This window comes from Oncorhynchus gorbuscha, linkage group LG18, assembly GCF_021184085.1.
Source record: "Oncorhynchus gorbuscha isolate QuinsamMale2020 ecotype Even-year linkage group LG18, OgorEven_v1.0, whole genome shotgun sequence".
Classification (NCBI taxonomy): Eukaryota; Metazoa; Chordata; class Actinopteri; order Salmoniformes; family Salmonidae; genus Oncorhynchus; species Oncorhynchus gorbuscha.
The window spans coordinates 52,421,902-52,447,525 of NC_060190.1; the positions used below are offsets into that span (position 1 = coordinate 52,421,902).

The 25,624-nt window shown below is 42.9% G+C and overlaps 1 protein-coding gene across 4 annotated transcripts in view; it reads left to right on the plus strand.

Annotated features, from left to right (window-relative positions):
• iffo2b (intermediate filament family orphan 2b) overlaps window positions 1-25,624 on the plus strand; it is a 39,401-nt gene that overhangs the window by 10,767 nt on the left and 3,010 nt on the right. The window contains exons 2-8 of one of the 4 annotated variants that reach the window (XM_046311676.1): window positions 16,782-16,842; window positions 22,015-22,110; window positions 22,857-22,907; window positions 23,418-23,588; window positions 23,948-24,090; window positions 24,738-24,936; window positions 25,321-25,419. In XM_046311676.1, the coding sequence (XP_046167632.1) occupies window positions 16,782-16,842; window positions 22,015-22,110; window positions 22,857-22,907; window positions 23,418-23,588; window positions 23,948-24,090; window positions 24,738-24,936; window positions 25,321-25,419 (820 nt within the window). The remainder of the gene's footprint in view (window positions 1-16,781; window positions 16,843-22,014; window positions 22,111-22,856; window positions 22,908-23,417; window positions 23,589-23,947; window positions 24,091-24,737; window positions 24,937-25,320; window positions 25,420-25,624) is intronic. The other 3 variants (XM_046311677.1, XM_046311678.1, XM_046311679.1) reach the window with 3 other exon arrangements.

Sequence of the window (25,624 nt, forward strand, 5' to 3'; positions counted from 1 at the left end):
TTCACGGCAACACATAGTTTTATACAGAGCTATGATCGCATAGAACCCTGCCATCTTCATTTACTCAAGCAAACAGCAAAATAACCTTTTAAAAAATGTATTAAAAAACAACCCATGGAACAACGGGGACTGTGAGGAAATAAAAAACGCACACACATTCACTCTACCCTAGCTCAAGACCAAACATTCCCTCTACCCTAGCTCAAGACCAAACATTCCCTCTACCCTAGCTCAAGACCAAACATTTACTCTACCCTAGCTCAAGACCAAACATTTACTCTACCCTAGCTCAACACCAAACATTTACTCTACCCTAGCTCAAGACCAAACATTTACTCTACCCTAGCTCAAGACCAAACATTTACTCTACCCTAGCTCAAGACCAAACATTCACTCTACCCTAGCTCAACACCAAACATTTACTCTACCCTAGCTCAACACCAAACATTTACTCTACCCTAGCTCAACACCAAACATTTACTCTACCCTAGCTCAAGACCAAACATTTACTCTACCCTAGCTCAAGACCAAACATTCACTCTACCCTAGCTCAAGACCAAACATTCACTCTACCCTAGCTCAAGACCAAACCTTCACTCTACCCTAGCTCAAGACCAAACATTGGCTGGGGTCATTTTTGTTTGTTTTTGCTGTTCTCCAAATAGTATTTTAGAGTTTTTAAATTGTGTAGAAATGCAGTATACAAGCTTCCTGCTATACCCAAGATTCAGTTGAACTGCTACCACTGACCTTCAACCCAGTGTGCTGATTTCTTGAAGCTTTATATGTGTGGACACACCATGAGCTGTTTGGACCAGAATTCGTTTTTGTCAACCAGATTTGGAAAACTTTAGATGGATGTATCTGATACAGTATCTAGAGACATGGTAAGAAGTAATGAATTAAATATGCTAAACATGTCATGATAGGATTTGATATTACATGTTTACATATGGTTCCGCCCAGGGAACAGTACATTTCTTATTGCTCAGTTGCACAATGTTCATTGTTTTGCAGTTGTGCAACAGTCTCTGTTATTTCTTGGTAGCAAAGTTTAATGCCAGATTTGGGTTACCTGTTATCTGATTTTATAACAGACTTTTAACAGTCTGAGCATGACAGATTTACAAGCAATAATTATTTTGGGGATGTAGACACACTTTTATTATTTTATTTACCTTTATTTAACTAGGCAAGTCAGTTAAGAACACGTTCTTACTTACAATGATGGCCTAGGAACAGTGGGTTAACTGCCTAGTTCAGGGGCAGCACGACAGATTTTTACCCTGTCAGCTCGGGGATTCGATCTTGCAACCTTTCGGTTACTAGTCCAACGCTCTAACCAGGCAGGCAGGCAGGCAGGCACGCACACACACACAACATCGTGTCATGGATGGGTGATGGGTTCAGTAAGTCAGTGAGATTCCAGCATGTGGATATATGTGGACGGAAGGTTACATGTCTTTCCTGTTGACAAATGACAATAGAAAGATGGGCAACCAGGGTCATTGCTAGTGCCCCAGTTCAGATCGTCTCTCCTTGAGATTCAGCAGGAGTCGTGCTGTATATCACTGTGATAAAGATCAGACGGTTTTCAGGACAGTTGTGTGTGTGTGTGTGGTGGTTTTTCTCAAGGACTTATTCAGGATAAACTTCATGATGAAAAAGCTAATCAAAGCAGTGTGGCTGAAGACCGCTTGGTAACCTTTCCTTCACCCCCATACAGTTTGTTTATTTCTCTCCATTACTGTAGTCATAGAATTTATATGACACTATCATTTTACCATGTTGGCTGATTTAATGATCATGTAAACCAAGGTGAAAGTCATCCATACTAAATACCAAAGCGATGGTTGAGTATGAGAGAAACACAAGACTTAGAGATGCAGTTTTTTCTATCATGGAAATGGTATTTGAGCTCCATCCCAATCACTCACACGAGAGGAGAAAAGCAATGTCCTCCTTGTCCCTTCTTTTTATTGACAGTTTGTGGCAATAAAGTGTGTGTGTGCGTGCTTGCTTGCAAGTGTGTGTCTGCTGCGGAAGTATGCATTTTTTTGCTGTAATGTATTGTCCTTCTAGTGTGGTGGTGACACAATACGACATTGTTTGTGAGTTTTTTGTTGAATGGCGTGCAGGCTTCACACGGACTGTGTGTGTGGTCAAACCAAACGTGAAAGAGAGAATAAAAAGATGGAGTATAGTTGTAAATGGGCAATAAACTGATTCAGTCTCAAAGCAGTGGGATGTTACACAATTTCTATTTGCAATAACTGAAATTATGACTACCCAGGTTTCAAACCTGTGACATCTGACCAACTCAATGTCGTGTTAGGCCTGTGAGCTAATCCTTCCAGTAGGCATAAGCTTTGCGAGCTAACACAAGTCTTCCATTCTCAGGCAAGGTTACTCATCATGTGACCATAGTTCACTGAATCACCTCTGTTACACACTTCTTACTTCAGTTCAGACACAGCGTAGCCCTCAGACACATCAACAGTAAACTATGCCTCAGTTGGGATTTGAACCAGTGATCCTCGGTCCACACTTCCTAACTGTTTGGCCATGCCACTGGAGACGATCCACTGCCTTCCCAGATGCCCTTTGAAAAGGACCTGTTCCAAACCAAACCCCATGCAGTGCAGGCATGCAGCATAGCTCCTCGGGACAGTTTCTTCCAGCATTAATAATTGAAGGCAGCTGAATTTAGCTGCATCGCCGAGTGTGGATCAATGAGATGAGAATCCTGAGGAGACACTTTCTCTGTGCTTTGATCTCTCTGCTGCTGCTCAGAAGATGAAAGGACTAATTGGGCTTGTTGGGTCGGATTTAGCTGCCTCCCCAACAGGAGGATAAAGACCTGCCCACGTGAACAACCTAATATGGGTAATTACAGAGCACAATGCCCTCAGGTTGCAGGTTGGAACTGTATAACCATTTCTCTTGTCTATATCCAGTTTCAAATGATACATGATGATTCCCCAAATATAAACATATTTCTGCTGTATGTATGCACACCTTTTCCCACTGTTGTGGTCTGCAATATGTAATCTAGATCTGCTGTTCAGCTAGAACTTTCCCTGTACACAGCAGTCAATCTGCCCCAGAATGCACTGCATCCTGGCACTCAGCCCCTGCCGATAGCCCCTCTTTCTACCCCCTGCTGATTCTCTCTCTCTCTCTCTCTCTCTCTCTCTCTCTCTCTCTCTCTCTCTCTCTCTCTCTCTCTCTCTCTCTCTCTCTCGCTCTCTCTCTCGCTCTCTCTCGCTCTCTCTCTCTCTCTCTCTCTCTCTCTCTCTCTCTCTCTCTCTCTCTCTCTCTCTCTCTCTCTCTCTCTCTCTCTCTCTCTCTCTCTCTCTCTCTCTCTCTCTCTCTCTCTCTCTCTCTCTCTCTCTCTCTCTCTCTCCCCTTGTGGAGGTCAACATAGTGATATCAGACTTATCAAGGTCAGGATGTTGTCACAGGTATCTACTGTATGTCATTAGAAGCTCTGTTATCCTCAGTACAGTTGATGTTAAGCTGCTTCATTTCATGAGGCTGCAGGCTAACAGTAAGGTCAATGATAAGAGTGCATTGGTGTGAAGGAGACAAGGAACTGTGGTGTCTCTCCATATTGATTCTGGGGGAAACTCTGGGTGGGTAGTCACGTGATGGAATCGTTCTTCCTCATTTGCCTCTGTGTGTGTGCTTTTTCAGTGAGTGCACCATGTTCCTGATTATTCATGGGCATCGATGTAGCTGAGCGTGGTGGCACACTGCCATGAATGAAAGTGCAGGAATGCACCTGTCTTTTCTAGCCACTGTTAACCGCTATAGCAGGAGACTATGGACTAATCTAGCGGATAAGGACATTCAGTGGTACACACACATCAGGAGAGGCATTCTACTGCTGTACAATGGATGTACAGAGGACCTGGGTATCTATCTGTGCATGTTAGTGAAACAGACACTGTATACAGACACAGTCTATCTCTGCTGTATTTCAAGATCTTATTAACACAGAAGAACCAGTCTCTTGCTTGACAGCTAAGGAGCTACAAGACTTAGTACACAAAGAGACAGGCTCAATCACTTACACACCCTGGGCTTGGGGTAGAATAGCCTTTTTGTGATGGTGTGCTGGCGATTAGGGATCGATATGGGTCAGCGTATTTTGTGTCTTTATGGGTGAGTGAGCTCAGACAGGGATATTAGAGCTATCTCTTACATATACCGTTACATTAGCCCAGGCTAGACATATCTGTCTTAGAGACACAGTAACACTTAAGATGCACTTAATGCAGTGGGATGGAGGGCACATGAACCTTCAGTGGCAGCGTTTTCATTATGTCTATTTAAGTGGCTCACCATGCAAGGGCTGGTCATCATGGTGATGTAGACATGCTTTCTGTAGCGCTCTCCCAAACAGAGAGAGAGAGAGACAGTCTACACATGTACTGTATGCAATGAGTATCTATATGTTTATTATTGGTGCTCTTTAGTAATCATTCAGATATAGTTTGCTGTAAGTTATAATTTTGTGGGCAGGCACTGCGGTGCCACGAACCATTCTAAACTACCATTCAATTTATTGTCAGTCTTTCATCGTATTATCACTAAGTGATCTTTGTAACCTACTGTATATTGAATTAGGATGCTGTCGGTTTTGACCTACTGTACCTTTAAGCCAGGGGATAAACAACCATGATGGATCATGATGAGAGTGAGGGGAATTGAAAGAGGGATGATAATGGGGGGGAAGATGACTTCCTGTAAATACAGCTGTCATGCTTTCATGGGAGTTCTGATTTATTCTACACTTTATACAGGTGTGTGTACTTGGATGATAAAAGGGATGTGCCTTGGTGTATTTACACAGGGATAATGGAATGCAGATACATGGCTTTCCCGTGGTTTATACTGTACACACCCTGGTTTAAGGAGGATTTGTGCCAAAGGTCTTCTCTAATGAGTCTATCCACCCACAGCTCCACCCAAACCAGGCCTGAGCATGCCATGGGTGTGTGTCTCAGTGATGACATAATATATATATATATATATAAAGGTTACATTGAAAAAAAAAAAATATATATATATATATATATATATATATATATAATTTATTTATTTATTTTATTTTTTCAATTTAACCTTTATTTTAACTAGGCAAGTAAGAACAAATTCTTATTTACAATGATGGCCTAAAAGTATATTTCATAATATTCCCCCTCGTTTGTTAAATGGAAAAGCCCATTGAAATGCACCATTATTAAATTAAGACAGAATTTCAAAAGGACGTGCTACTTTTCCACCATGAATTATGTTTGACTTTTTCCCAGCTTTTGCTTTCATGCAGTTTAATGGCCCTCTATATCTCTTGAGTCAATAGCCAGGAGAGGACAGCCAATATGTTGGGCTCCAAGGTGGCCATGCAGGAAGTGAGATCTATATAGTGGAAACATCAGTACAGAGCAGGAGTGTGCTCAATTGTACTCAACTGAGGTTGGTTGGGTGGGCTGCAGGGTGATTTGGTTTTGCAGACCTAAAAAAATAAAATGATTTTCAGGTCACCACACCCTCAAGCCCCTCATAAATAACACATTGCATCAACGTGCTGGAAATGTTGATGTCCTTTCCTGGAATGAAAGTAACATTTTACCTTTTTTAAATTTTTATTAATGGTACGATACAATGAAATGGCCAGCCTGTGACTGTGAGGGAGAGACAGAGACATCACACACAACTGCTAAACCAGTTGTAGAAAACCATATGTTCCTTATGGATTGTAGAAGAGAAAAACAATCATCTATTCTGTGTGCCTTGTAGAAGTCTATTATTATTCAGCGTCTCTCTGTGAGTTAGCATTTATAGCAGTGGGTCTCAACCTTGTGGCCCAGACTTAGAATCCGCAGACTCAGGAGAAAAACAAAACATTCGGTGTGGATGCTTTGTAACATTGTCTCCTGCAGCTTGCATCAGTTTATGGTGTTTTCAAAATGGCAGCCTGTGCCAATGTGACAAGTCCCTGCACACCCATATTTAACGTCTTTACCTGGTTACATAAAATGTCAGCAGCCTAAAACTGTTAGTGTTAATTAAAAACGATGACCTGTGCCCTATAGAGTGTGTTTTTCCTCTGAGGCTGTTCTTTGATCACACCTGTCACGCCAGTGCCCTGTATTGTATGTGAGATTACCTGTCTGGCAGGCACATGAGGCAGTGAACCAGAGCACTGCCAGTCTTCTCACTGGGTGCCCCCCCCCCCTGTGGAAGAGCCAATAGACAGACAGTATACGCCCTTGGGGGTAAAGAAGGGCCATCATGGCTGGCTGTGTGGCTTAGTGATAATGTGTTTACACAGTGCAGAAACTGTAGACAAGCCTAGCACACACTGCTATTGTGTGGATAGTTGAGTGGTGTGTGGCGATGCATGGTGTTGGCCAGGAAAGGCCATGGGATTAGGACTGTTAAAATGTGGCTCCAACCCATCCGGCACTACACCCTCTCCAGGGTATGTCCTATGGTGTCTATACAATGTATTTTGTTGAGCTAGACTTTGATGAATTCAAAGTTACACTTTGTGGTTTCATCAGCAAATAGCTGACGGAATCAGAGGAAAGCCCTAAAAATGGTCAGACTCCAGCCACCCAAGTCATGGACTGTTCTCTGCTGCCGCACGGGCAAGCGGTACCGGAGCGCCAAGTCTAGGTACAAAAGGCTTCTTAACAGCTTCTACCCTTAAGCCATAAGAGTCCTGAACAGCTCATCAACGGGCTACCCAGACCCCTCTTTTACTCTGCTACTACTCTCTGTTTATTATCTATGCATAGTCACCTTAATAACTCTACCTACATGTGCATATTACCTCGACTAACCGGTGCCCCTGCACATTGACTCTGTACCGGTACTCCCTGTATATAGCCTCGCTATTGTTATTTTACTGCTGCTCTTTAATTATTTATTTTTATCTTACATGTTTTACTTAACTAACAATGCTTTAAAAAAGTGTTAAGGGCTTGTAAGTAAGCATTTCACTGTAAAGTCTACACCTGTTGTATTCAGCGCATGTGACAAATGCAATTTGATTTGAATCGTGAATTATGTAAGATCACTATTTACCACAGACTACCAAGGCCCTTCTCTGTATCCTAAGTGTACCCAGAGCCTGTTGTGTGTTGTCAACCTGCCTTTTAATGGTTTCTTAGTGCTGGGATGCATGGAAAAGGGAGTTTCGTTATACTACGATTTAGAATACATATATCAGCGTCCCTGGTTTTTCTTAATGATGATCTCCTGGCATTGCTTATAGGAAAATACCACTCACAAAGTGTATTTTGGTATTTGTTTCATTAATCCACTGTTGATGCAGTCCCAAAATGTTTTGCATGTCAGCAATCAAATTTTCAAGATATAGCACTTTCAAAATACAGAAAGTGTTGCAGTGTGAATCGTTTTGCAAAACTCATTATACTGTGACACTATCTGTATTTTGAAAGTTCTATTCCTTTAAGCCCTGTGTGTTTGATCTGGTTTCAAGTAGAGGTCGACCGATTAATCAGAATGGCCGATTAATTAGGGCCGATTTCAAGTTGTCATAACAGTCGGTAATCTGCATTTTCGGACACCGATTATGGCCGATTTACATTGCACTCATGAGGAGACTGCGTGGCAGGCTTGACTACCTGTTACGCGAGTGCAGCAAGGAGCCATGGTAAGGTGCTAGCTAGCATGAAACGTATCTTATAAAAGACAATCAATCTTAACATAATCACCTGTTAACTACACATGGTTGATGATATTACTAGTTTATCTAGCTTGTCCTGCGTTGCATATAATCGATGTGGTGCCTGTTAATTTAGCATCGAATCACAGTCTACTTCGCCAAAAGGGTGATGATTTAACATGCGCATTCGCGAAAAAAGCACTGTCGTTGCACCAATGTCTACCTAACCATAAACCATAGTTATGACATAACATTGAAGGTTGTGCAATGTAACCACAATATTTAGACTTAGGGATGCCACCCGTTAGATAAAATACGGAACGGTTCCGTATTTCACTGATTGTTTTCGAATTAATAGTTGGATTTGCCCATATTAATGACAAAAGGCTCGTATTTCTGTGTTATTATATTATATGATTTGACAGCGCAGTCAAGCATTCATTCAAACAGCACTTTTCTGCATTTGCCAGCAGCTCTCCGCTGTGCTTCGAGCATTGTGCTGTTTATGACTTCAAGCCTATCAACTCCCAAGGTTAGGCTGGCAATACTATAGTGCCTATAAGAACATCCAATATTCAAAAGGTATATGAAATACAAAATGGTATAGAGAGAAATAGTCCTATAATTCCTATAATAACTTCAACCTACTTCTTACCTGGGAATATTGAAGAGTCGTTAAAATTAACCACCAGCTTTCATATGTTCTCATGTTCTGAGCAAGGAACTTAAACGTTAGCTTTTTTACATGGCACATATTGCACTTTTACTTTCTTCTCCAACACTTTTTTATTGTGCATTATTTAAACCAAATTGAACATGTTTCATTATTTATTTGAGACTAAATTGATTTTATAGTTAAAATAGGTGTTGATTCAGAATTGTTGTAATTGTCAATATTACAGATAAATTTATATAAAAATTGTCCGATTTAATCGGCATCAGCTTTTTTTGGTCCTCCAATAATCAGTATTGGTATCGGCGTTGAAAAATCATATTCGGTCGACCTCTAGTTTCAAGCCGGTAACTACATGCAACTGACTCCTCAGATACAAGTAACTAGCTACAGTTACTGCCCGTCCCCATTTTTAAGGAGCAATAATACCCTACGTGTAAAGACAATACATTAATCAAACTCACAGCTTAGATTTTCCAATAGGTTTAACATTGAGGGGAGGAGGTTAAACATATCTAATCCAGTCCCCTCTAAAGTCGCATAAATAAGCACTATACTGTCTGTGGCTTTTACATCTACACAGGCATGCACGAACGAACACGCACGCCTCCACAACATTAGCCTGGGGCTTAAACATACAAAGCGTAAGACAGGCATGATACACACACACACACACACACACACACACACACACACACACACACACACACACACACACACACACACACACACACACACACACACACACACACACACACACACACACACACACACACACACACACACACACACACGGCATGCTGCTCTACACTTTTTAGCATCTTAGAAATACAGAAAATGTGTACATAAGGTTACTCTAGAGTCATGTCAGGCTTCACCCTCCTAGCCGCTTGTCCTTTTCAATGTCATTGATATGTGTGGAGTGAACATTGGAGGTTCAAGCTGGTTCAGCATGATCTATTTGAAGTGTAGTATTTATGGCTGTGGTCTTCCTCCCCAGTAAGGGTCGGCAGCAGAGGAATCTGCTGAGTCATATAATACTTACAGTGCCATTCAGAACTCAACCACTTCTCACTCGACCAGTATTGAACCATGTACATATCTAACCCAGTTTTCTAATGGGGATCAATATTCATTCACAATATACAATACTGCACCAAATCACCATCAGTAAAGATCTGATAGTTTTTTTCAGTTATTTTATTGCAATATGTATTATTTTGTATCTGAGCTGATAATCTCTATAATTATGGAGTAGTTTATGGACTGGAAATGTCAGGTTGTATAAAACATAGTTGAGAAGAAATCAATACAGTGAGTGCTCCTCTCTTTTATCACAATACTTATGTTAGTTTCTCATTCAGAATAATACATCCTGTTACTCCCAGCAGGCCAATGAAATGGTGCCCTGGGGACAAATACCATCACATAGCAACCCTCATGTTTTTAGTTTTGGCTGTGACTGTGGCCTGTCTGAGAGAGGAGTGCTATATTTAAGACTGAGTGTGGTACAGGTCACCATCATTTATTGAATGATGACCCCACCAGCTGTTTATAGGCTACAGTGTACACTACATGGTGGCATAAGGCATGATGGTACACTCGTTCTGTGTATCAGATGTATGCAGGCAGTGGCATGGTCTCCCTGGACACGATAAGGATACGAGGAGAAGGGTGATGGGAGGGGAGGAGGGGGGATGGAGTCAGGCAGGGAGCAGGGAATGAGATCAGGGCAAATCGAATGAGGTCTGACCTTGAGGGGTTGTTGGCTATTCAGCACAAGCAGACCTCCACCCAGCAGACCCCCACCCTCCACCCGGCCTGCAGCCTCTAGGGGGAGACTCTGCCGACCGAACAACCAACCATATGCCTGCTGCTCTACCCACACCACCACTGCTCATTAGTATCCTACATATGTCCCTGACTCTGTGAAAATGATAGATCACAGGGCCAGCCCGATGACATACAATCAATGACCCCCTCAGATGTATCTTCATCTCCCAACAGACAGCCTCTGACTCAAACAACCAACTCACCCCTTTTCAGGATTTTCCATCTTAACCCCTGTGTCAAACCCCTCTGCACCCCACCTTCTGCCCTCCCTGCGAGCTCTCTGCCCGCTCCTTTTGTTGATATTAATCTATGCTGGAGGTAAATTATGGCTGAAGTCCCCTCAATGCGATAGATATAATTGCATGGAGAGGATGTGGGATGCTGTCACGGAGCGGGCGATATACTGTATAGAGACATGGATGGAGCTCCATAGGATTAATCACATACAGTACATGTGTGTTCTGGCCTTGGTGGCTGGTGTGATTTATCTGTGTTGTCACCAGGTTCACCCTGGTCTTGTCTGTGTCAGGGAGGGTGATGATAGGCATGTTATTCCTTGACGGTACAGACATATTGATCCTTCAACACTAGCACCTCTCATATGGGCAGGATTGATGATAATTATGGTGATCTATTTCTAACAGTGGTCAATAATGACAAATTATAAAACAATGCGCAGTTTATCAGATTTTCACAATATCATATATATAGAAAAATAGTTTTGTGTTGCTTTTGGAATTGTAATTGATTCTGTAGTTTCTACCATTGGTCCCCAACCATTCCAACACCATGTCCTTTGAGAACTCGGAGGAAAGGACAGCCAGCCAATGTCCCTGCATCAGCAAAAAAAAGTACTATATTTTACATGACATTCATGATAGAGGACACATGGAATGCACTGTTATGCCAGAACTGTATGCACATGAAAATAGTCCTTGTGGATGTGGAAGACTAATTTCTCAGAGTGAATAGTTAACCACATAATTGTGGTTTACAGGGCGTAGAGGTGATTCACTGAGAACAGACACATGAATGGTCTGTCCCTCTGAATTCCAGAGTGCCTGTGTACTGTTCTCAGTGATGATGAGAGGCCAGAGCTTTACTGGAAAAAGGATGATCAGTTACTTCGATCTGGCCTTTTAAAGATGTTACTTGGGGAATGAATGAGTTGGCAAAGAGCACCTTATCCCTTGGGCATTTTTCCTTCATCAATGCAGAGCGGCCATCATAAATCTGACCATGTAACTTTGTTACTCCAATACCTGAAAATTGAACATGTCTAGACTTAACGACAACAACTTCTATGCGCCCTAAAAATGTCATTTTTAAACAATAACAAAAAACCACTAAAAACAAGAATATATCATCAGATGGAGAAACCCTGCTTGCTGGGTAATGGTTATGATTCCATGTGTCCTCAGGCAGAGTGATGAATAAAGGTTTAGACAGCTCGCGTGCTAATGAAGCTGCCTGGGCACACCACACTGGGAGGGAGTGTACGTTGGCAGGTCTTGCTGGAATTCTATTGTTCTGCAGAGAGAAATGATAGGAGAATCCCCAGCTCGGTCTGCCCTGAGCTGCATTATTTTACACTTGTTTAGAACCATTCTACAGTGTCAGACATTTTTTTTTTTTAATGGGATTTTTTTGTTTGTTGGGGTTATTCAAATGAAATAGTTGGTAGCCTTTACATTGTTATACATCAGATGTGAGTAGGAATACATATTCATAAATCATGTCTGTAGATATCAACGTATGAGTCCAGACTGTACTCTGGTTGTGTTACAGCAGCCTCACTGGAGGACAGGCATCTGGTCTTACACAGACAGATGTCTATGGGATGACACAGTCAGGCTAATCGTCTCCTGCTGTCTTTGTCCTTGTAAGGAGACTCCAGGTCGTTTCACAGACTCCAGCTAAAGGCTAAACTCATCCAACAGTCCTTTTGGAGCGGGGTTATGGCAGAAGACAGAATACCTCTCCCATGTTGTAGTGTCTGTCCTCTCTGTTTGGAAGAGTTATGCTAGAATGTTTATTTGGATGCCTTAGTTTCCACTCAGTACAGATCGAATGACTACTGTGATTCAGAGAATCTTTCCATAACCTGGAAGTGATGGAGCAACTCTGCCACAGGACCATTTCCTCTGTTGCTTGGCAGAGATGGAATGAATCTGAATGGAGAACACAGATTTATGTTGGAGACTCCAGTTTCCCACACAGTGTGAAGGAAATGACATAGTGCCCATTCGGGAAGTGGCACACAACTGTACCTAAATTGTAAGTGACGCAGAGCACATGCAGATGCTGTGACAGACTGTTTTCCTCTATCTGCCACGGGAGGATGTGTTGCAGTTGTGAACTCCAATGACCTTTGGAGTCCTACCGCAGCAGGCAGGGTGTTTGGACACAGTAAAGTAGCAGTGCCAGCGTTTTAAGAACAACACTTCAATCACAGTGTGAGCTGGAGACCGCCCAGCCAGGGATACTTCTCTCAAGCTAATTAGACCGTGTCGACAAACATTCAGTGGCTCCTGAAAATCAACAAATCTAGGTTTGTTCGATAGAAGTAGGCCTACGCTCTAGTGACATATTTTGTTTATGCTACATTCAATGGTGAATTTGAGAAAAATGGCTTTTTAAAGCAAAAGATGAGCTCTGAAAGATGTCTTCAACTCCATGGTGGAGTGATTGTTACTTGAGTATTTTTGTCTCTGGTCCTGTTGCTATGTTGAGGGTATGGCCGGAAAAAAAAATGTGCCAGCATTTCTGTGGTGTTTTGTTCACATCCCCCACCCCCATTGGTTAGATAGCCCATAAAGTGGCTTTGAGTCACATTGGAGTCTCTATTTTCGGCTGCCGTTAAGGCAGCACAAGTGTCAAATGCACGTTCAATGGCAATTTCAACCTGTTATGCCCCATTTTAAATCGTGACGTATTTGATTACTCCGGATGTCAACTTCATGCAATCACGTTCCACTACTGGTTGGAGAGCATAGGATAGTTTCACAAGACAAGATGGAGGAGAGCCTAGTCTCTCATCAGAAAACACATTTATTTTGGGAGATTGCAAAATGTGAGCTTTTCATTCAAGACAGGGGAAACATGTTTCAGTTGATAATAAAACATGTTTCGTTTAGTTACTTTTTCCTCAACTTGTTTCTATAACTTTCTAGCAAGTCAAGCAAACTGGCAAAATGTGTAGAATTGCAGGAAGTGAGCTGTAAAACTGCAACAAAATTTAACTTGGGGGCCCCCAAGAGCCAACCCTGTCTTTAACTGCATGTGTGGACCCGCGAGCCACTGCAGTCCCTAGTTCAGATTTGTTGTGGCCCCCACCCCCATCAAAGTGGCCCATCCCTGGTTTATACAAATAATAACTCTGAAGGTTTTCTTGAGTAACAACATTCCTTTTCTGGCTGTTAAATATTTTTAGATACTTATTCCAATGATAATCTCTTTAGAGATCACATACGTTGACATTAATTTCCAGATTCTTGCCCAAGCTGTAGCATGTGCTTAGTTATTCCCCTTCTGTGATGTGGATGGAAGGAATGTTTATTCCGTTGATGTTAGCCACTGAATTCCATGTAATGATGAGGCTCTGGTAGATGCCTTTTTAAAGACATGTGCCGGGTACTTTGTCGACTAAGAAAGTATTTTTTTAAACCTCCCGCTTTGGGCTGGACGTGTCTATGTGTAGTTCATACAGTGTCTTCAGACCCCTTCACTTTTTCCACATTTTGTTACATTACAGCCTTATTTTAAAATGGATTAAATTACTTTCCCCCTCATCAATCAATCTATACACAATACCCCATAATGACAAAGCGAAAACAGGTTTATAGATTTTTTTTTCCAAATTTAGTAAAAAGACCCTTTGCTATGAGACTGGAAATTGAGCTCCGGTGCATCCTGTTAACATTGATCATCCTTGAGATGTTTCTAAATTCAATTGATTGGATATGATTTCCAGAGTGGCGCAGCGGTCTAAGGCATTGCATCTCAGTGCAAGAGGAGGAGTCACAAGGCTGTATCACACAAAAACCGGCCTTGATTGGGAGTCCCATAGGGAGGAGCACAATTGGCCCAGCGTCATCCGGGTTTGGGTTTGGCCAGGGTAGGCAGTCATTGTAAATAGGAATTTGTTCTTAACTGACTTGCCTAGTTAAATAAATACATTTGGAAAGTCACACACCTGTCTATATAAGGTCCCAGAGTTGACAGTGCATGTCAGAGCAAAAACCAAGCCATGAGGTTGAAGGAATTGTCTGTAGAGCTCCAAGACAGAATTGTGTCGAGGCACAGATCTTGAAGGGTAACAAAAAATGTTTGCAGCATTGAAGTTCCCTAAGACCACAGTGGCCTCCATCATTCTTAAATGGAAGAAGTTTGGAACCACTTCCTAGAGTTGGCTGCCTGGCCAAACTGAGTAATCTGGGGAGAAGGGCCTTGGTCAGGGAGGTGACCAAGAACCTGATGGTCACTCAGACAGAGTTCTTCTGTGAAGATGGGAGAACCTTCCAGAAGGACAACCATCTCTGCAGCACTCCACCAATCAGGCCTTTATGGTAGTGGACAGACAGAAGCCACTCAGTAAAAGGCACATGACACCCCACTTTGAGTTTGCCAGATGGCACCTAAAGGACTCTCAGACCATTATAAATAAGATTATCTTGGCCTGAATGCCAAGCGTTATGTCTGGAGGGGATGTTTTTCAGTGACAAGGACTGGGAGACTAGTCAGGATCAAGGGACAATGAACGGAGCAAAGTACAGAGAGATCCTTGATGAAAACCTGCTGCAGAGCGCCCAGGACATCAAACTGGAGGGAGAGGTTCACCTTCCAACAGGACAATGACCCTAAGCACACAGCTAAGACAATGCAGGAGTGGCTTCGGGACAAGTCTCTGAATGTCCTTGAGTGGCCCAGCCAGAGCCCAAACTTGAACCCGATCGAACATCTCTGAAGAGACCTGAAAATAGCTGTGCAGCGATGCTCCCCATCCAACCTGACAGAGCTTGAGGGGATCTGCAAAGAAGAATGGGAGAAACTCCCCATACATCGGTGTGCCAAGCGTGTGGCATCATACCCAAGAAGACTCAAGGCTGTAATTGCTGCCAAAGGTGGTTCAACAATATTCAGTTGTATATTTTTTTTAATACATTTCCAAAAACCTGATTTTGCATTGTCATTTTGGGGCATTGTGTGTAGATTGAAGTAAATAAAACAACTTTAATCCATTTTACAAAAAGGCTGTAATGTAACAATATGTGGAAAAAGTCAAGGTGTCTGAATACTTTCCAAATGCATTGCATATGCATAATCATTGATTTAACCTCCATTAGCATCAGTCTCTAGTATTAAAAAGCGCTATTTTACCTACAGTTCTAGTCAATGAGCTTCAGCCCCTCGCATTTGAGTGAGTGAGACGTGGCACAAATAAACTGCATGACCAAAAGTATGTGGACACTTGCTCATCAAACATTTCTTTCCAAAATCATGGGCATTAATATGATGTTGGACCATTGCTGCAGGGACTTGCTTCCATTCAGCCATGAGCATTAGTGAGGTCGGGCGCTGATGTTGGGCAATTAGGCCTGGCTCGCAGTTGGCGTTCGGTGGGGTTGAGGTCAGGGCTCTGTGCAGGCCAGTCAAGTTCTTCCACACTGATCTCAACAAACTATTTAATGTCTTGCTGAAACAGGAAAGGACCTTCCCCAAACTGTTACCACAAAGTTGGAACCACAGAATCGTCAAGAATGTCATTTGATGCTATAGCATTAAGATTTCCCTTCACTGGAACTAAGGGGCCTATCCCAAACCATTAAAAACAGCCCCAGACCATTATTCCTCCTTCACCAAAGTTTACAGTTGGCACTATGCATTCTGGCAGGTAGCGTTCTCCTGGCATCCACGAAACCCAGATTCATCCACCGGACTTCCAGATGGTGAAGTGTGATTCATCACTGCAGAGAACGTGTTTCCACTCCTCCAGAGTCCAATGGTGGCGAGCTTTACACCACTCCAGCCATCCCTTGGCATTGCGCATGGTGATCTTAGGCTTGTGTGCGGCAGTTCTTGTGCTGATTTTGCTTCCAGAAGTATTTGGAGCTCTGTAGTAAGTGTTGCAGCCGAGGACAGATGGTCCCGTTCTGTGAGCTTGTGTGGCCTACCACTTTGGGGCTGAGCCGTTGTTGCTCCTAGACGTTTCCACGTACAGTTGACCGGGGCAGCTTTAGCAGGGCAGAAATTTGACAATGACTCGTTGGAAAGATGGTATCGTATGAAGGTACCATGTTGAAAGTCACTGAGCTCTACTGCCAATGTTTGTCTATGGAGATTGCATGACTGTGTGCTGGATTTAATACACCTATCAGCAACGGGTGTGGCAGAAATGGCTGAATCCATTCATTTAAAGGGGAGTCCACATACTTTTGTATATATAGTGTATGTCACACTAATAGAACTAAAATATACCTCAAAGGTCTATAAGGTGTATATATTACAATACTCATGTATAAGCATAGCCATGTAAATGCAGGTAACTGACCATCCGTGTGTTCTGTGTTGTAGATGGGAAGAGGAGCTGAACAGACGAGAGCATATGGAGTCCATGGTGGAATCCATGCAGGAGGTGAGTAGACATTAACCATCAATTCACTTTCATCATTACATCAATTTACCTTAACCATTACAACAATTCACCACCATTACATCAACTTACCATTTGGTCAATTCACCTTCACTATTAAATGTATTCACTCTAATCTCAACATCCAATTCTACTTTATTCCTAGCTACAGTATAGTGCCTCTCAAGGGGTCATTGTCGTAAAGAAGACAGAGACAGACATAAAGCCTTTAGGTGCTTGAAAAATATATTTCCTGCTGAATTGCTTACCTGTCCCCATCCTTCCTTTCTTATGGTCTTTTTACCCATAATGTCCTTGAGCAGGTGTCTGTCAACTGAATTTGGCCAGAGACAGTTAGCTAGCTAGGGAGATGTCAGAAAAGAAAACCTACAAACAGCCTAGATGGCTCACATAGCAGACCTGAATGTCAGTGTCTCACCACTATTCCCTGTGTATCTGTAGATAAAACGCATTAGTCCCCATCGATACATCAGTGGATAACATGGCGCCGGAGAACAAGGCTGAGGTTTATGTATTCCTAACCAATTGTGGGTCTTTTTTTTGTTGTTTCTTTGTGTTTAACATTTTTTTACTTGTTTTGTACTTAATGTTGCTGCTACTGTCTCTTATGACCGAAAATGACTTCTGGGCATCAGAATAGCGATTACTCACAACAGACTGGCAGAATCCAGCCCGATGTGAATGATATACTGCTTTCCCGTGAACAGGCCCAGTTCCCCGTCATTTGAGTGAAGAGAAGGCAGAGAAAAAGGGGCCAGAGGGCGGGCTGCCTTCTGAGAATTCATAGTTAGCAAACGTGCAATCTTCGGAAAATAAAATAATGACCTACGCGGAAGATTAAACTACCAACAGGATATTCAAAACTGTATTATCTTATGCTTCACAGAGTCGTGGCTGAACAACGACAGTATCAACATACAGCTGGTTGGTTATACGCTGTATCGGCAGGACAGAACAACGGCGTCTGGTAAAACAAGGGGTGGCGACTATGTGTTTTTGTAAATAACAGCTGGTGCACGATATCTAAGGAAGGCTCAAGGTCCTAGTAGCCGGGGACTTTAACGCAGCATCTTAAATGTGCAACCAGAGGGGAAAAAAACTCTGGACCACCTATACTCCACAAACCGATCCGCATACAAAGCTCGTCCTCCATTTGGCAAATCTGACCATAATTCTATCCTCCTGATTCCTGCTTACAAGCAAAAATTAAAGCTGGAGGCACCAGTGACTCGATCAATAAAAAAGTGGTCAGATGAAGCAGATGCTAAGCTACAGGACTGTTTTGCTAGCACAGACTGGAATATGTTCCGGGATTCATCCGATGGCATTGAGGAGTAAACCACATCTGTCATTGGCTTCATCAATAAGTGCATCGATGACGTCGTCCCCACAGTGACCATACGTACATACCCCAACCAGAAGCCATGGATTACAGGCAACATCTGCACTGAGCTAAAGGCTAGAGCTGCCTCTTTCAAGGAGCGGGACTCTAACCCGGAAGCTTATAAGAAATCCCGCTATGCCCTCCAACGAACCATAAAACAGTAAAGCGTCAATACAGGACTAAGATTGAATCGTACTACACTGGCTGTGACGCTCGTCGGATGTGGAAGGGCTTGCAAACCATTAGACTACAAAGGGAAACACAGCCGAGAGCAGCCCAGTGACACAAGCCTACCAGACGAGCTAAACTACTTCTATGTTCACTTCAAGGCAAATAACACTGAAACATGCATGAAAGCACCAGCTGTTCCGGAAGACTGTGTGATCATGCTCTCCACAGCCGATGTGAGTAAGACATTCACAAGGCCGCAGGGCCAGACGGATTTCCAAGACGTGTGAGCATGCTTTGACCAACTGGCAAGTGTCTTCACTGATATTTGCAACCTCTCCCTGTCTGAGTCTATAATACCAACATGTTTTAAGCAGACCACCATAGTCCCTGTGCCCAAGAAAACTAAGGAAACCTGCCTAAATGACTACTGACCCGTAGCACTCACGTCTGTAGCCATAAAGTGCTTTGAAATGCTGGTCATGGCTCACATCAACACCATCATCCCAGAAACTTTAGACCCACTCCAATTTGCATACCACTCTAACAGATCCACAGATGATGCAATCTCTATTGCACTCCACACTGCCCTTTCCCACCTGGACAAATGGAACACCTATATGAGAATGTTATTCATTGACTACAGCTCAACATTCCATACCGTAGTGCCCTCACACAACAGTGGTAGGCCTGATCACCAACAACGACGAGACAGCCTATAGGGAGGAGGTCAGGACAACCACCTCTCCCTCAACGTGATCAAGACTAAGGAGATGATTGTGGACTACAGGAAAAAGAAGACCGAGCACACCCCCATTCCCATCGACAAGGCTGTAGTGGAGCAGGTTGAGAGCTTCAAGTTCCTTGGTGTCCACATCCCCAACAAACTAACATAGTCCAAGCACACCAAGACAGTCGTGAAGAGGGTACGACAAATCCTATTCCCCCTCAGAAGACTGTAAAGATGTGGCATGGATCCTCAGATCCTCAAAATGTTATACAGCTGCACCATTGAGAGCATGGTTGCATCACTACCTGGTATGGCAACTGCTCGGCCTCCAACCGCAAGACACTACAGAGGGTAGTGCGAATGGCCCAGTACATCACTGGGGCCAAGCTTCCTGCCATCCAGAACCTCTGCACCAGGTGGTGTCAAAGGAAGCAATTGTCAAAGATTCCAGCCACCCTAGTCATAGACTGTTGCCTCTGCTACCCCCCTGTTACACCGCTGCTACTCTGTTGTTGTCATCTAATCTATGCATAGGCACTTAATTAACTCTACCTAGCAGCGGTGTAAAAGGGGGGTAGCAGAGGGAACAGTCTATGACTAGGGTGGCTAGAATCTTTGACAATTCTTAGGGCCATTCTTTGACATGTTACCTCAACTAACCGGTGCCCCCTCACATTGACTCTGTACCGGTACCCCCCTGTGTCTAGTCTCACTAATGTTATTTTACTGCTGCTCTTTATTTACTTGATACTTTTATTTCTTATTCTTACTCATATTTTTGTTTTCAACTGCATTGTTGGTTCGGGGCTCGTAAGTAAGCATTTCACTGTAAGGCCTACTACACCTGTTGTATTCGGTGCATGTGACTAATACAATTTGATTTGAGTTTATAGTATCATGGCCCAAGGCAGGCCCTATGCCACATCAAACCCCTCTGCAGGTGCTAGTATAGTAGCAACCCCATCTTTCTGCACAACCATCGAGGACACATCGATCAACGGCAGCATCTGTGTTTGTGTTGGATTATGGCTCAGCAGAATGCTGGAAGTGAAAATAATTCCCTGGGGGGCTCTTACCTCTCTGAGCTCACACAGGCAGATGTTGTTTAGCATGGAAGTGAAACGGGAAATCGGCTCTCTGATAATCAACTGATATCCTTTATCAAATGACTATGTAGTGGGATTAACTCTGTATGTAGTCCCCCTCGGCATCTACTGTAATGTCCTTAATCCATCTTTATCGCTTAAAGTTATTCCACTGAATAATGTAAAAATATAGATATAGGCCATATTCAATATCATGCTGTCTCGAATATGGTAAATAAGAATGTGTGTTAGTTTTTGCTGCATGTGTTTGCTTGTATGTGCTTGGGGCATGCGTTTGAATTGTGTAACTACAGTTGAAGTCGGAAGTTTACATACAGTTAGGTTGGAGTCATTAAAACTTTAAAACACTCCACAAATTTCTTGTAAACCAACTATAGTTTTGGCAAGTCGGTTAGGACATCTACGTTGTGCATGACAAGTAATTTTTTCCAACAATTGTTTACAGGCAGATTATTTCACTGTATCACAATTCCAGTGGGTCAGAAGTTGACATACACTAAGTTGACTGTGCCTTTAAACAGCTTGGAATATTCCAGAAAATGTCATGGCTTTAGAAGCTTCTCATACACTAATTGACATAATTTGAGTCAATTGGAGGTGTGGATGTATTTCAATGCTTACCTTCAAACTCAGTGCCTCTCATCATGGGGAAATCAAAAGAAATCAGCCAAGACCTCAGAAAAAAATGTGTAGACCTCCATAAGTCTGGTTCATCCTTGGGAGCAATTTCCAAACGCCTGAAGGTACCACGTTCATCTGAACAAACAATAGTACGCACGTATGAACACCATGAGACCACGCAGCCGTCATATTACTAAGGAAGGACACATGTTCTGTCTCCTAGAGATGAATGTACTTTGGTGTGAAAAGTGAAAATCAATCCCAGAACAGCAGCAAAGGACCTTGTGAAGATGCTGGAGGAAACCGGTATGAGTCCTATATCAACATAAGCTGAAAGGCCGCTCAACAAGGAAGAAGCCACTGCTCCAAAACTGTCATATAATAGTCAGACTACGGTTTGCAACTGCCCATGGGGGACAAAGATTGTACTTTTTGGAGAAATGTCCTCTGGTCTGATGAAACACAAATGGAACTGTTTGGCCATAATGACCATCGTTATGTTTGGAGGAAAAAGGGGGATGCTGCAAGCAGAAGAACACCATCCCAACCGTGAAGCAAGCGGGTGGCAGCATAATGTGGTACAAAATAAATACATTTATGTGGATATATTGAAGCAACATCGCAAGACATCAGTCAGGAAGTTAAAGCTTGGTCGCAAATGGGACCCCAAGCATAATTCCAAAGTTGTGGCAAAATGGCTTAAGGGCAACAAACTCAATCCTATAGAAAATTTGTGGGCAGAACTGAAAGTGTGTGTGAGCAAGGAGGCCTAAACCCTGACTCAGTTACCAGCTCTGGGGGCCGAAATTCACCCAATCTATTGTGGGAAGCTTGTGGAAGACTACTCAAAACATTTTACCCAAGTTAAACAATGTTACCAAATACTAATTGAGTGTATGTAAACTTCTGACCCACTGGGAATGTGATGAAATAAATAAAAGCTGAAATAAATCATTCTCTCTGCTATTATTCTGACATTTCACATTCTTAAAATAAAGTGGTAATCCTAACTGACCTAGGACAGGGAATTTTAACTTTTTACTTGGATTAAATGTCATGAATGATGAACAACTGAGTTTAAATGTATTTGGTTAAGGTGTATGTAAACTTTTGACTTCAACTGTTTGTGTGTGTGGTGTGTTCAGAGTGCTCAGGAGTCAGAGGAGATCCAGGATGAACTGAAGGAGAAGGTGGACAGGCTGAAGGCTGAGCTGGTAGTCTTTAAGAGTCTCATGAGCGATGTAAGTATAACATACACACCTTCCCTTCACACTCCACTGCAGCACTGTCACAGACTGACAGATACCACAGTCATATTCCTGTTCAAATGATGACAATTATATTCTCAACAATACAACAGCGTTGGTTGTATTGACAGTAGTATTGTTCTTTATAGGTGATGATAGATGTTGTCAGTCATACTGTAGAGGTCCTTAGGGCTTCATTCATCATACTGAACACTCTCCGAGACTGGGCTCCAGGACAGGCTAGCAGATTCACACCCATCCTTTTTTGGATTTTTACCCCGCAGTCCAAACATATTCTGCCGCAATTGCAAGAGGGCCTTTCAGACAGGTATTCATTGAATGCTCCGATAACAAGTGTTCATAAACACACAGTAGATAAGCAGGACCGTACACTATATTTGCGCAGCACCTTATTTTTCCCATGGAGCTTGCTTCTAGTGTAACGGCTGTAATATGTTGCAGCTGGCCAAGCCTTAGCTTTTGTTTGGTCAGGAGTGAATAAACAAAATTAGCTCCCTCTCTTATTTACTTCTGTGTTTAACTGGCCATGTCAGTTAGTGGCATTGTGGGTAATAGCAGCTGCCTCCTCATGACACATATCTGTAGTCAGAGAAGGATATATGCAGTACATATGAGGTAACACACAGTGTGACCTGATAGACCTCCAGGGTAGTGAATAAACACTGTGATTTGGGACGTGTCCTTTGAATAGGTGTACTTTGTCGTTGCTCACTATTAAGGGCGGTCGACGTCTGAGTACCCAATATGTCAGGAGGGATCTGGATATGAAAGTAAGAGATACCTCTATTCCTGCCTCCCCACTTCCCTTCACCCTAGAATCAGAATACTAGCTTTTCCCTTACTACACTACTGTGAAACAGTGTTGTGAGTATTGTAGACGGTAAAGTATAGAATTGTTTGGTCATAACTAGCATTTTAGAGTAATTGCAAGTTATTGAGTGACAAAAAGAAGCATGAGATGTAGCAGTGATGAAATTCACTTTGGAGTGTAGGATGTTTCCTTTGGACATTCACAGAGATGTTGCATGATGTGTTATTGACCCAGACTGACTGGATGTGGGTTTCTGCAGGGTCTGCAATCTTAACCACAGTGTATTCAGTTGACTTTAATAGTGCTGCAAATGGTCAGTCACACAGATATGAACTCAGCATGTGACTTCTGTTATTCATATCGGTCTGATGGCTTTGAAATGCCTTTTAGACATTTGTTGTGTACAGTAAGTGGAGGTTTTGGGTGGATGTTTCACAGCCAACAACCAACACCTCTCCTTCCTCTCCAGCAAATGTCTGACCTGGACTCTAAGATCCAAGAGAAAGCCATGCGGGTGGACATGGACATCTGCCGGCGCATCGACATCACCGCCAAACTGTGTGACGTGGCTCAGCAGCGCAACTCAGAGGACATGTCCAAGATGTTCAATGTCAGCCCGGCAAGGTCACTCCCAGAGAGGGTGTGTATCTATCTGTACGTTAGGTCTCAGTCTGCGATAGCTAACAGTGTACTGCTGCTACACACTCTTCTACATAGGCAGAGACACACAGCCACAAACACAATGCTCACTGACCCTTCCACCATACCAAATACACACACAGTCGCTGCTCAGTGGTGAACTGAAGCTTTGACTTTCCATTGCGCCGACATTGCTGGCCAAAGCCAAAATATTAATCCAGCCAGAATCAGACCAGAGGCTTTTTAGGTGGTGTATGGTACTGCCTAAATTATTAATATCAGAATAGACGAATTGCCCCAAATTCTGTCCTGCATTGATGCTCTGAGTGAGTAACCTGGTTGGGGGTGTGTGTGTTCCAGGGCGCCACGGCGTGCTGCAGGAAGGAGCGCAGGCCTGTGTCTGATGAGGACAGCTCTGAGATGGATGCAGACCCCAGCACCTCAGAGGAGGAGGAGGTCCCTCTTAACATCACTGATGAAATGAAACGAATGCTCAACCAACTGTGAGTCAGCCTTCACACGCACACTCATTACAGCCATCCAGAAAGACGAGCTGGCTTCGTTATGACCCCCTCCACACGTGCGCACACACATCACAGGAGGCTGCTGAGTGGAGAACGGCTCATAGTAATGGCCAGAACGGAGCATATGGAACGGCATCAAACACCTGGAAGCCATGTGTTTGACATATAATACCATTCGACTGATTCTGCTCCAGTCATTACCATGAGCCCGCTCTCCCCAATTAAGGTGCCACCAACCTCCTGTGACACACACATCCCAGTGGTGCATTGTATTTATATAATGTTGTCCTTTACTCCCATCTAGTGTTAATGCAGAGTGCGGCATTAATTTTGTTTTCAGTAGGGCCACCAAAAGCTAGATGAGAACATTACAGAATGTCTTCATTGTGTATATGTATGCCTAAAATGTAGTTTTGAATAAGTGTCAATAATAAAAGTATAATTTGTGTTTCACTAAAACTTCTGTCACTGTCTCAAGTCTTTCTCAAACACTGTGTGTATTCTGTTTTCCTGCATGTCTTCTCTATGGATCTTTCCTTCTGTGTTTGGACCTCTTGTAAATGTGTTGCCTGTTGTTTCTCCTCCTTTCTTCCCTCTCTTTTCCTTCCTGTCTCTGTTCCACACAGACATTGTTCAGATGATAATTGTGTTGCCAGGAGGGAGACGTTTGACATGGATGACGACTGTGACAGCCTGACGTGGGAAGAGAATGACGAGACCCTGTTGCTATGGGAGGACTTCACCAACTATAACATACAACCCAGTGCCATCACCGCATCAAACTGCACAGCCACCAGCGCAGCCAACAGCAACACAGAGGAGCCTGTGAGTCGGATTAGACACCACACAGCAAATGTCAAGGATACTTATGTACAGGAAAAATATAAAACAGTTAAATTACCACTACCTACTGATATACTAATGGTCAAGGATACTTATGTACAGGAAAAATATAAAACAGTTAAATTACCACTACCTACTGATATACTAATGGTCAAGGGTACAGGAGGGCATTGAGGAGTCGGATACCTCCCATACTTCCCATCCATTCATATTCGGCAAACACAAATGTTTGCAGTAAAATAACGTTTGTTCATTTTGACTTGAAGGTCAAATTCTGCCCATTGTTATGCTCCAGTTGAGAAATGAAATGAAATATCCAAATGATGAATGAGAGTGTTTCAGCTAATCCTCTATGCTTCTTACCAGGTCTCTCAGGATGGAAGCCTGGGCAGCCTCATAGATGAGACAGAATCACTATTCAAGACCAGAGAGCAGGAGTACCAGGAGACCATTGGCGCGATTGAGGTGAACAGGCTGTGTGTGCCTGCGTGTGTGTCTGAGAGTGAGAATGTGACAGAAACAGAGGTACAGTAACAAAAATAGAGGAGAATGAAATCCCCTGAGATGTACCTGCCTGTTAGAGATCTATTGTATCTAACAGAAACACCTGTCAAGTAACAGGACATAGGAGGACAACGACTGCCTTTTGATTTGTTGGTTGTTTTGTCCC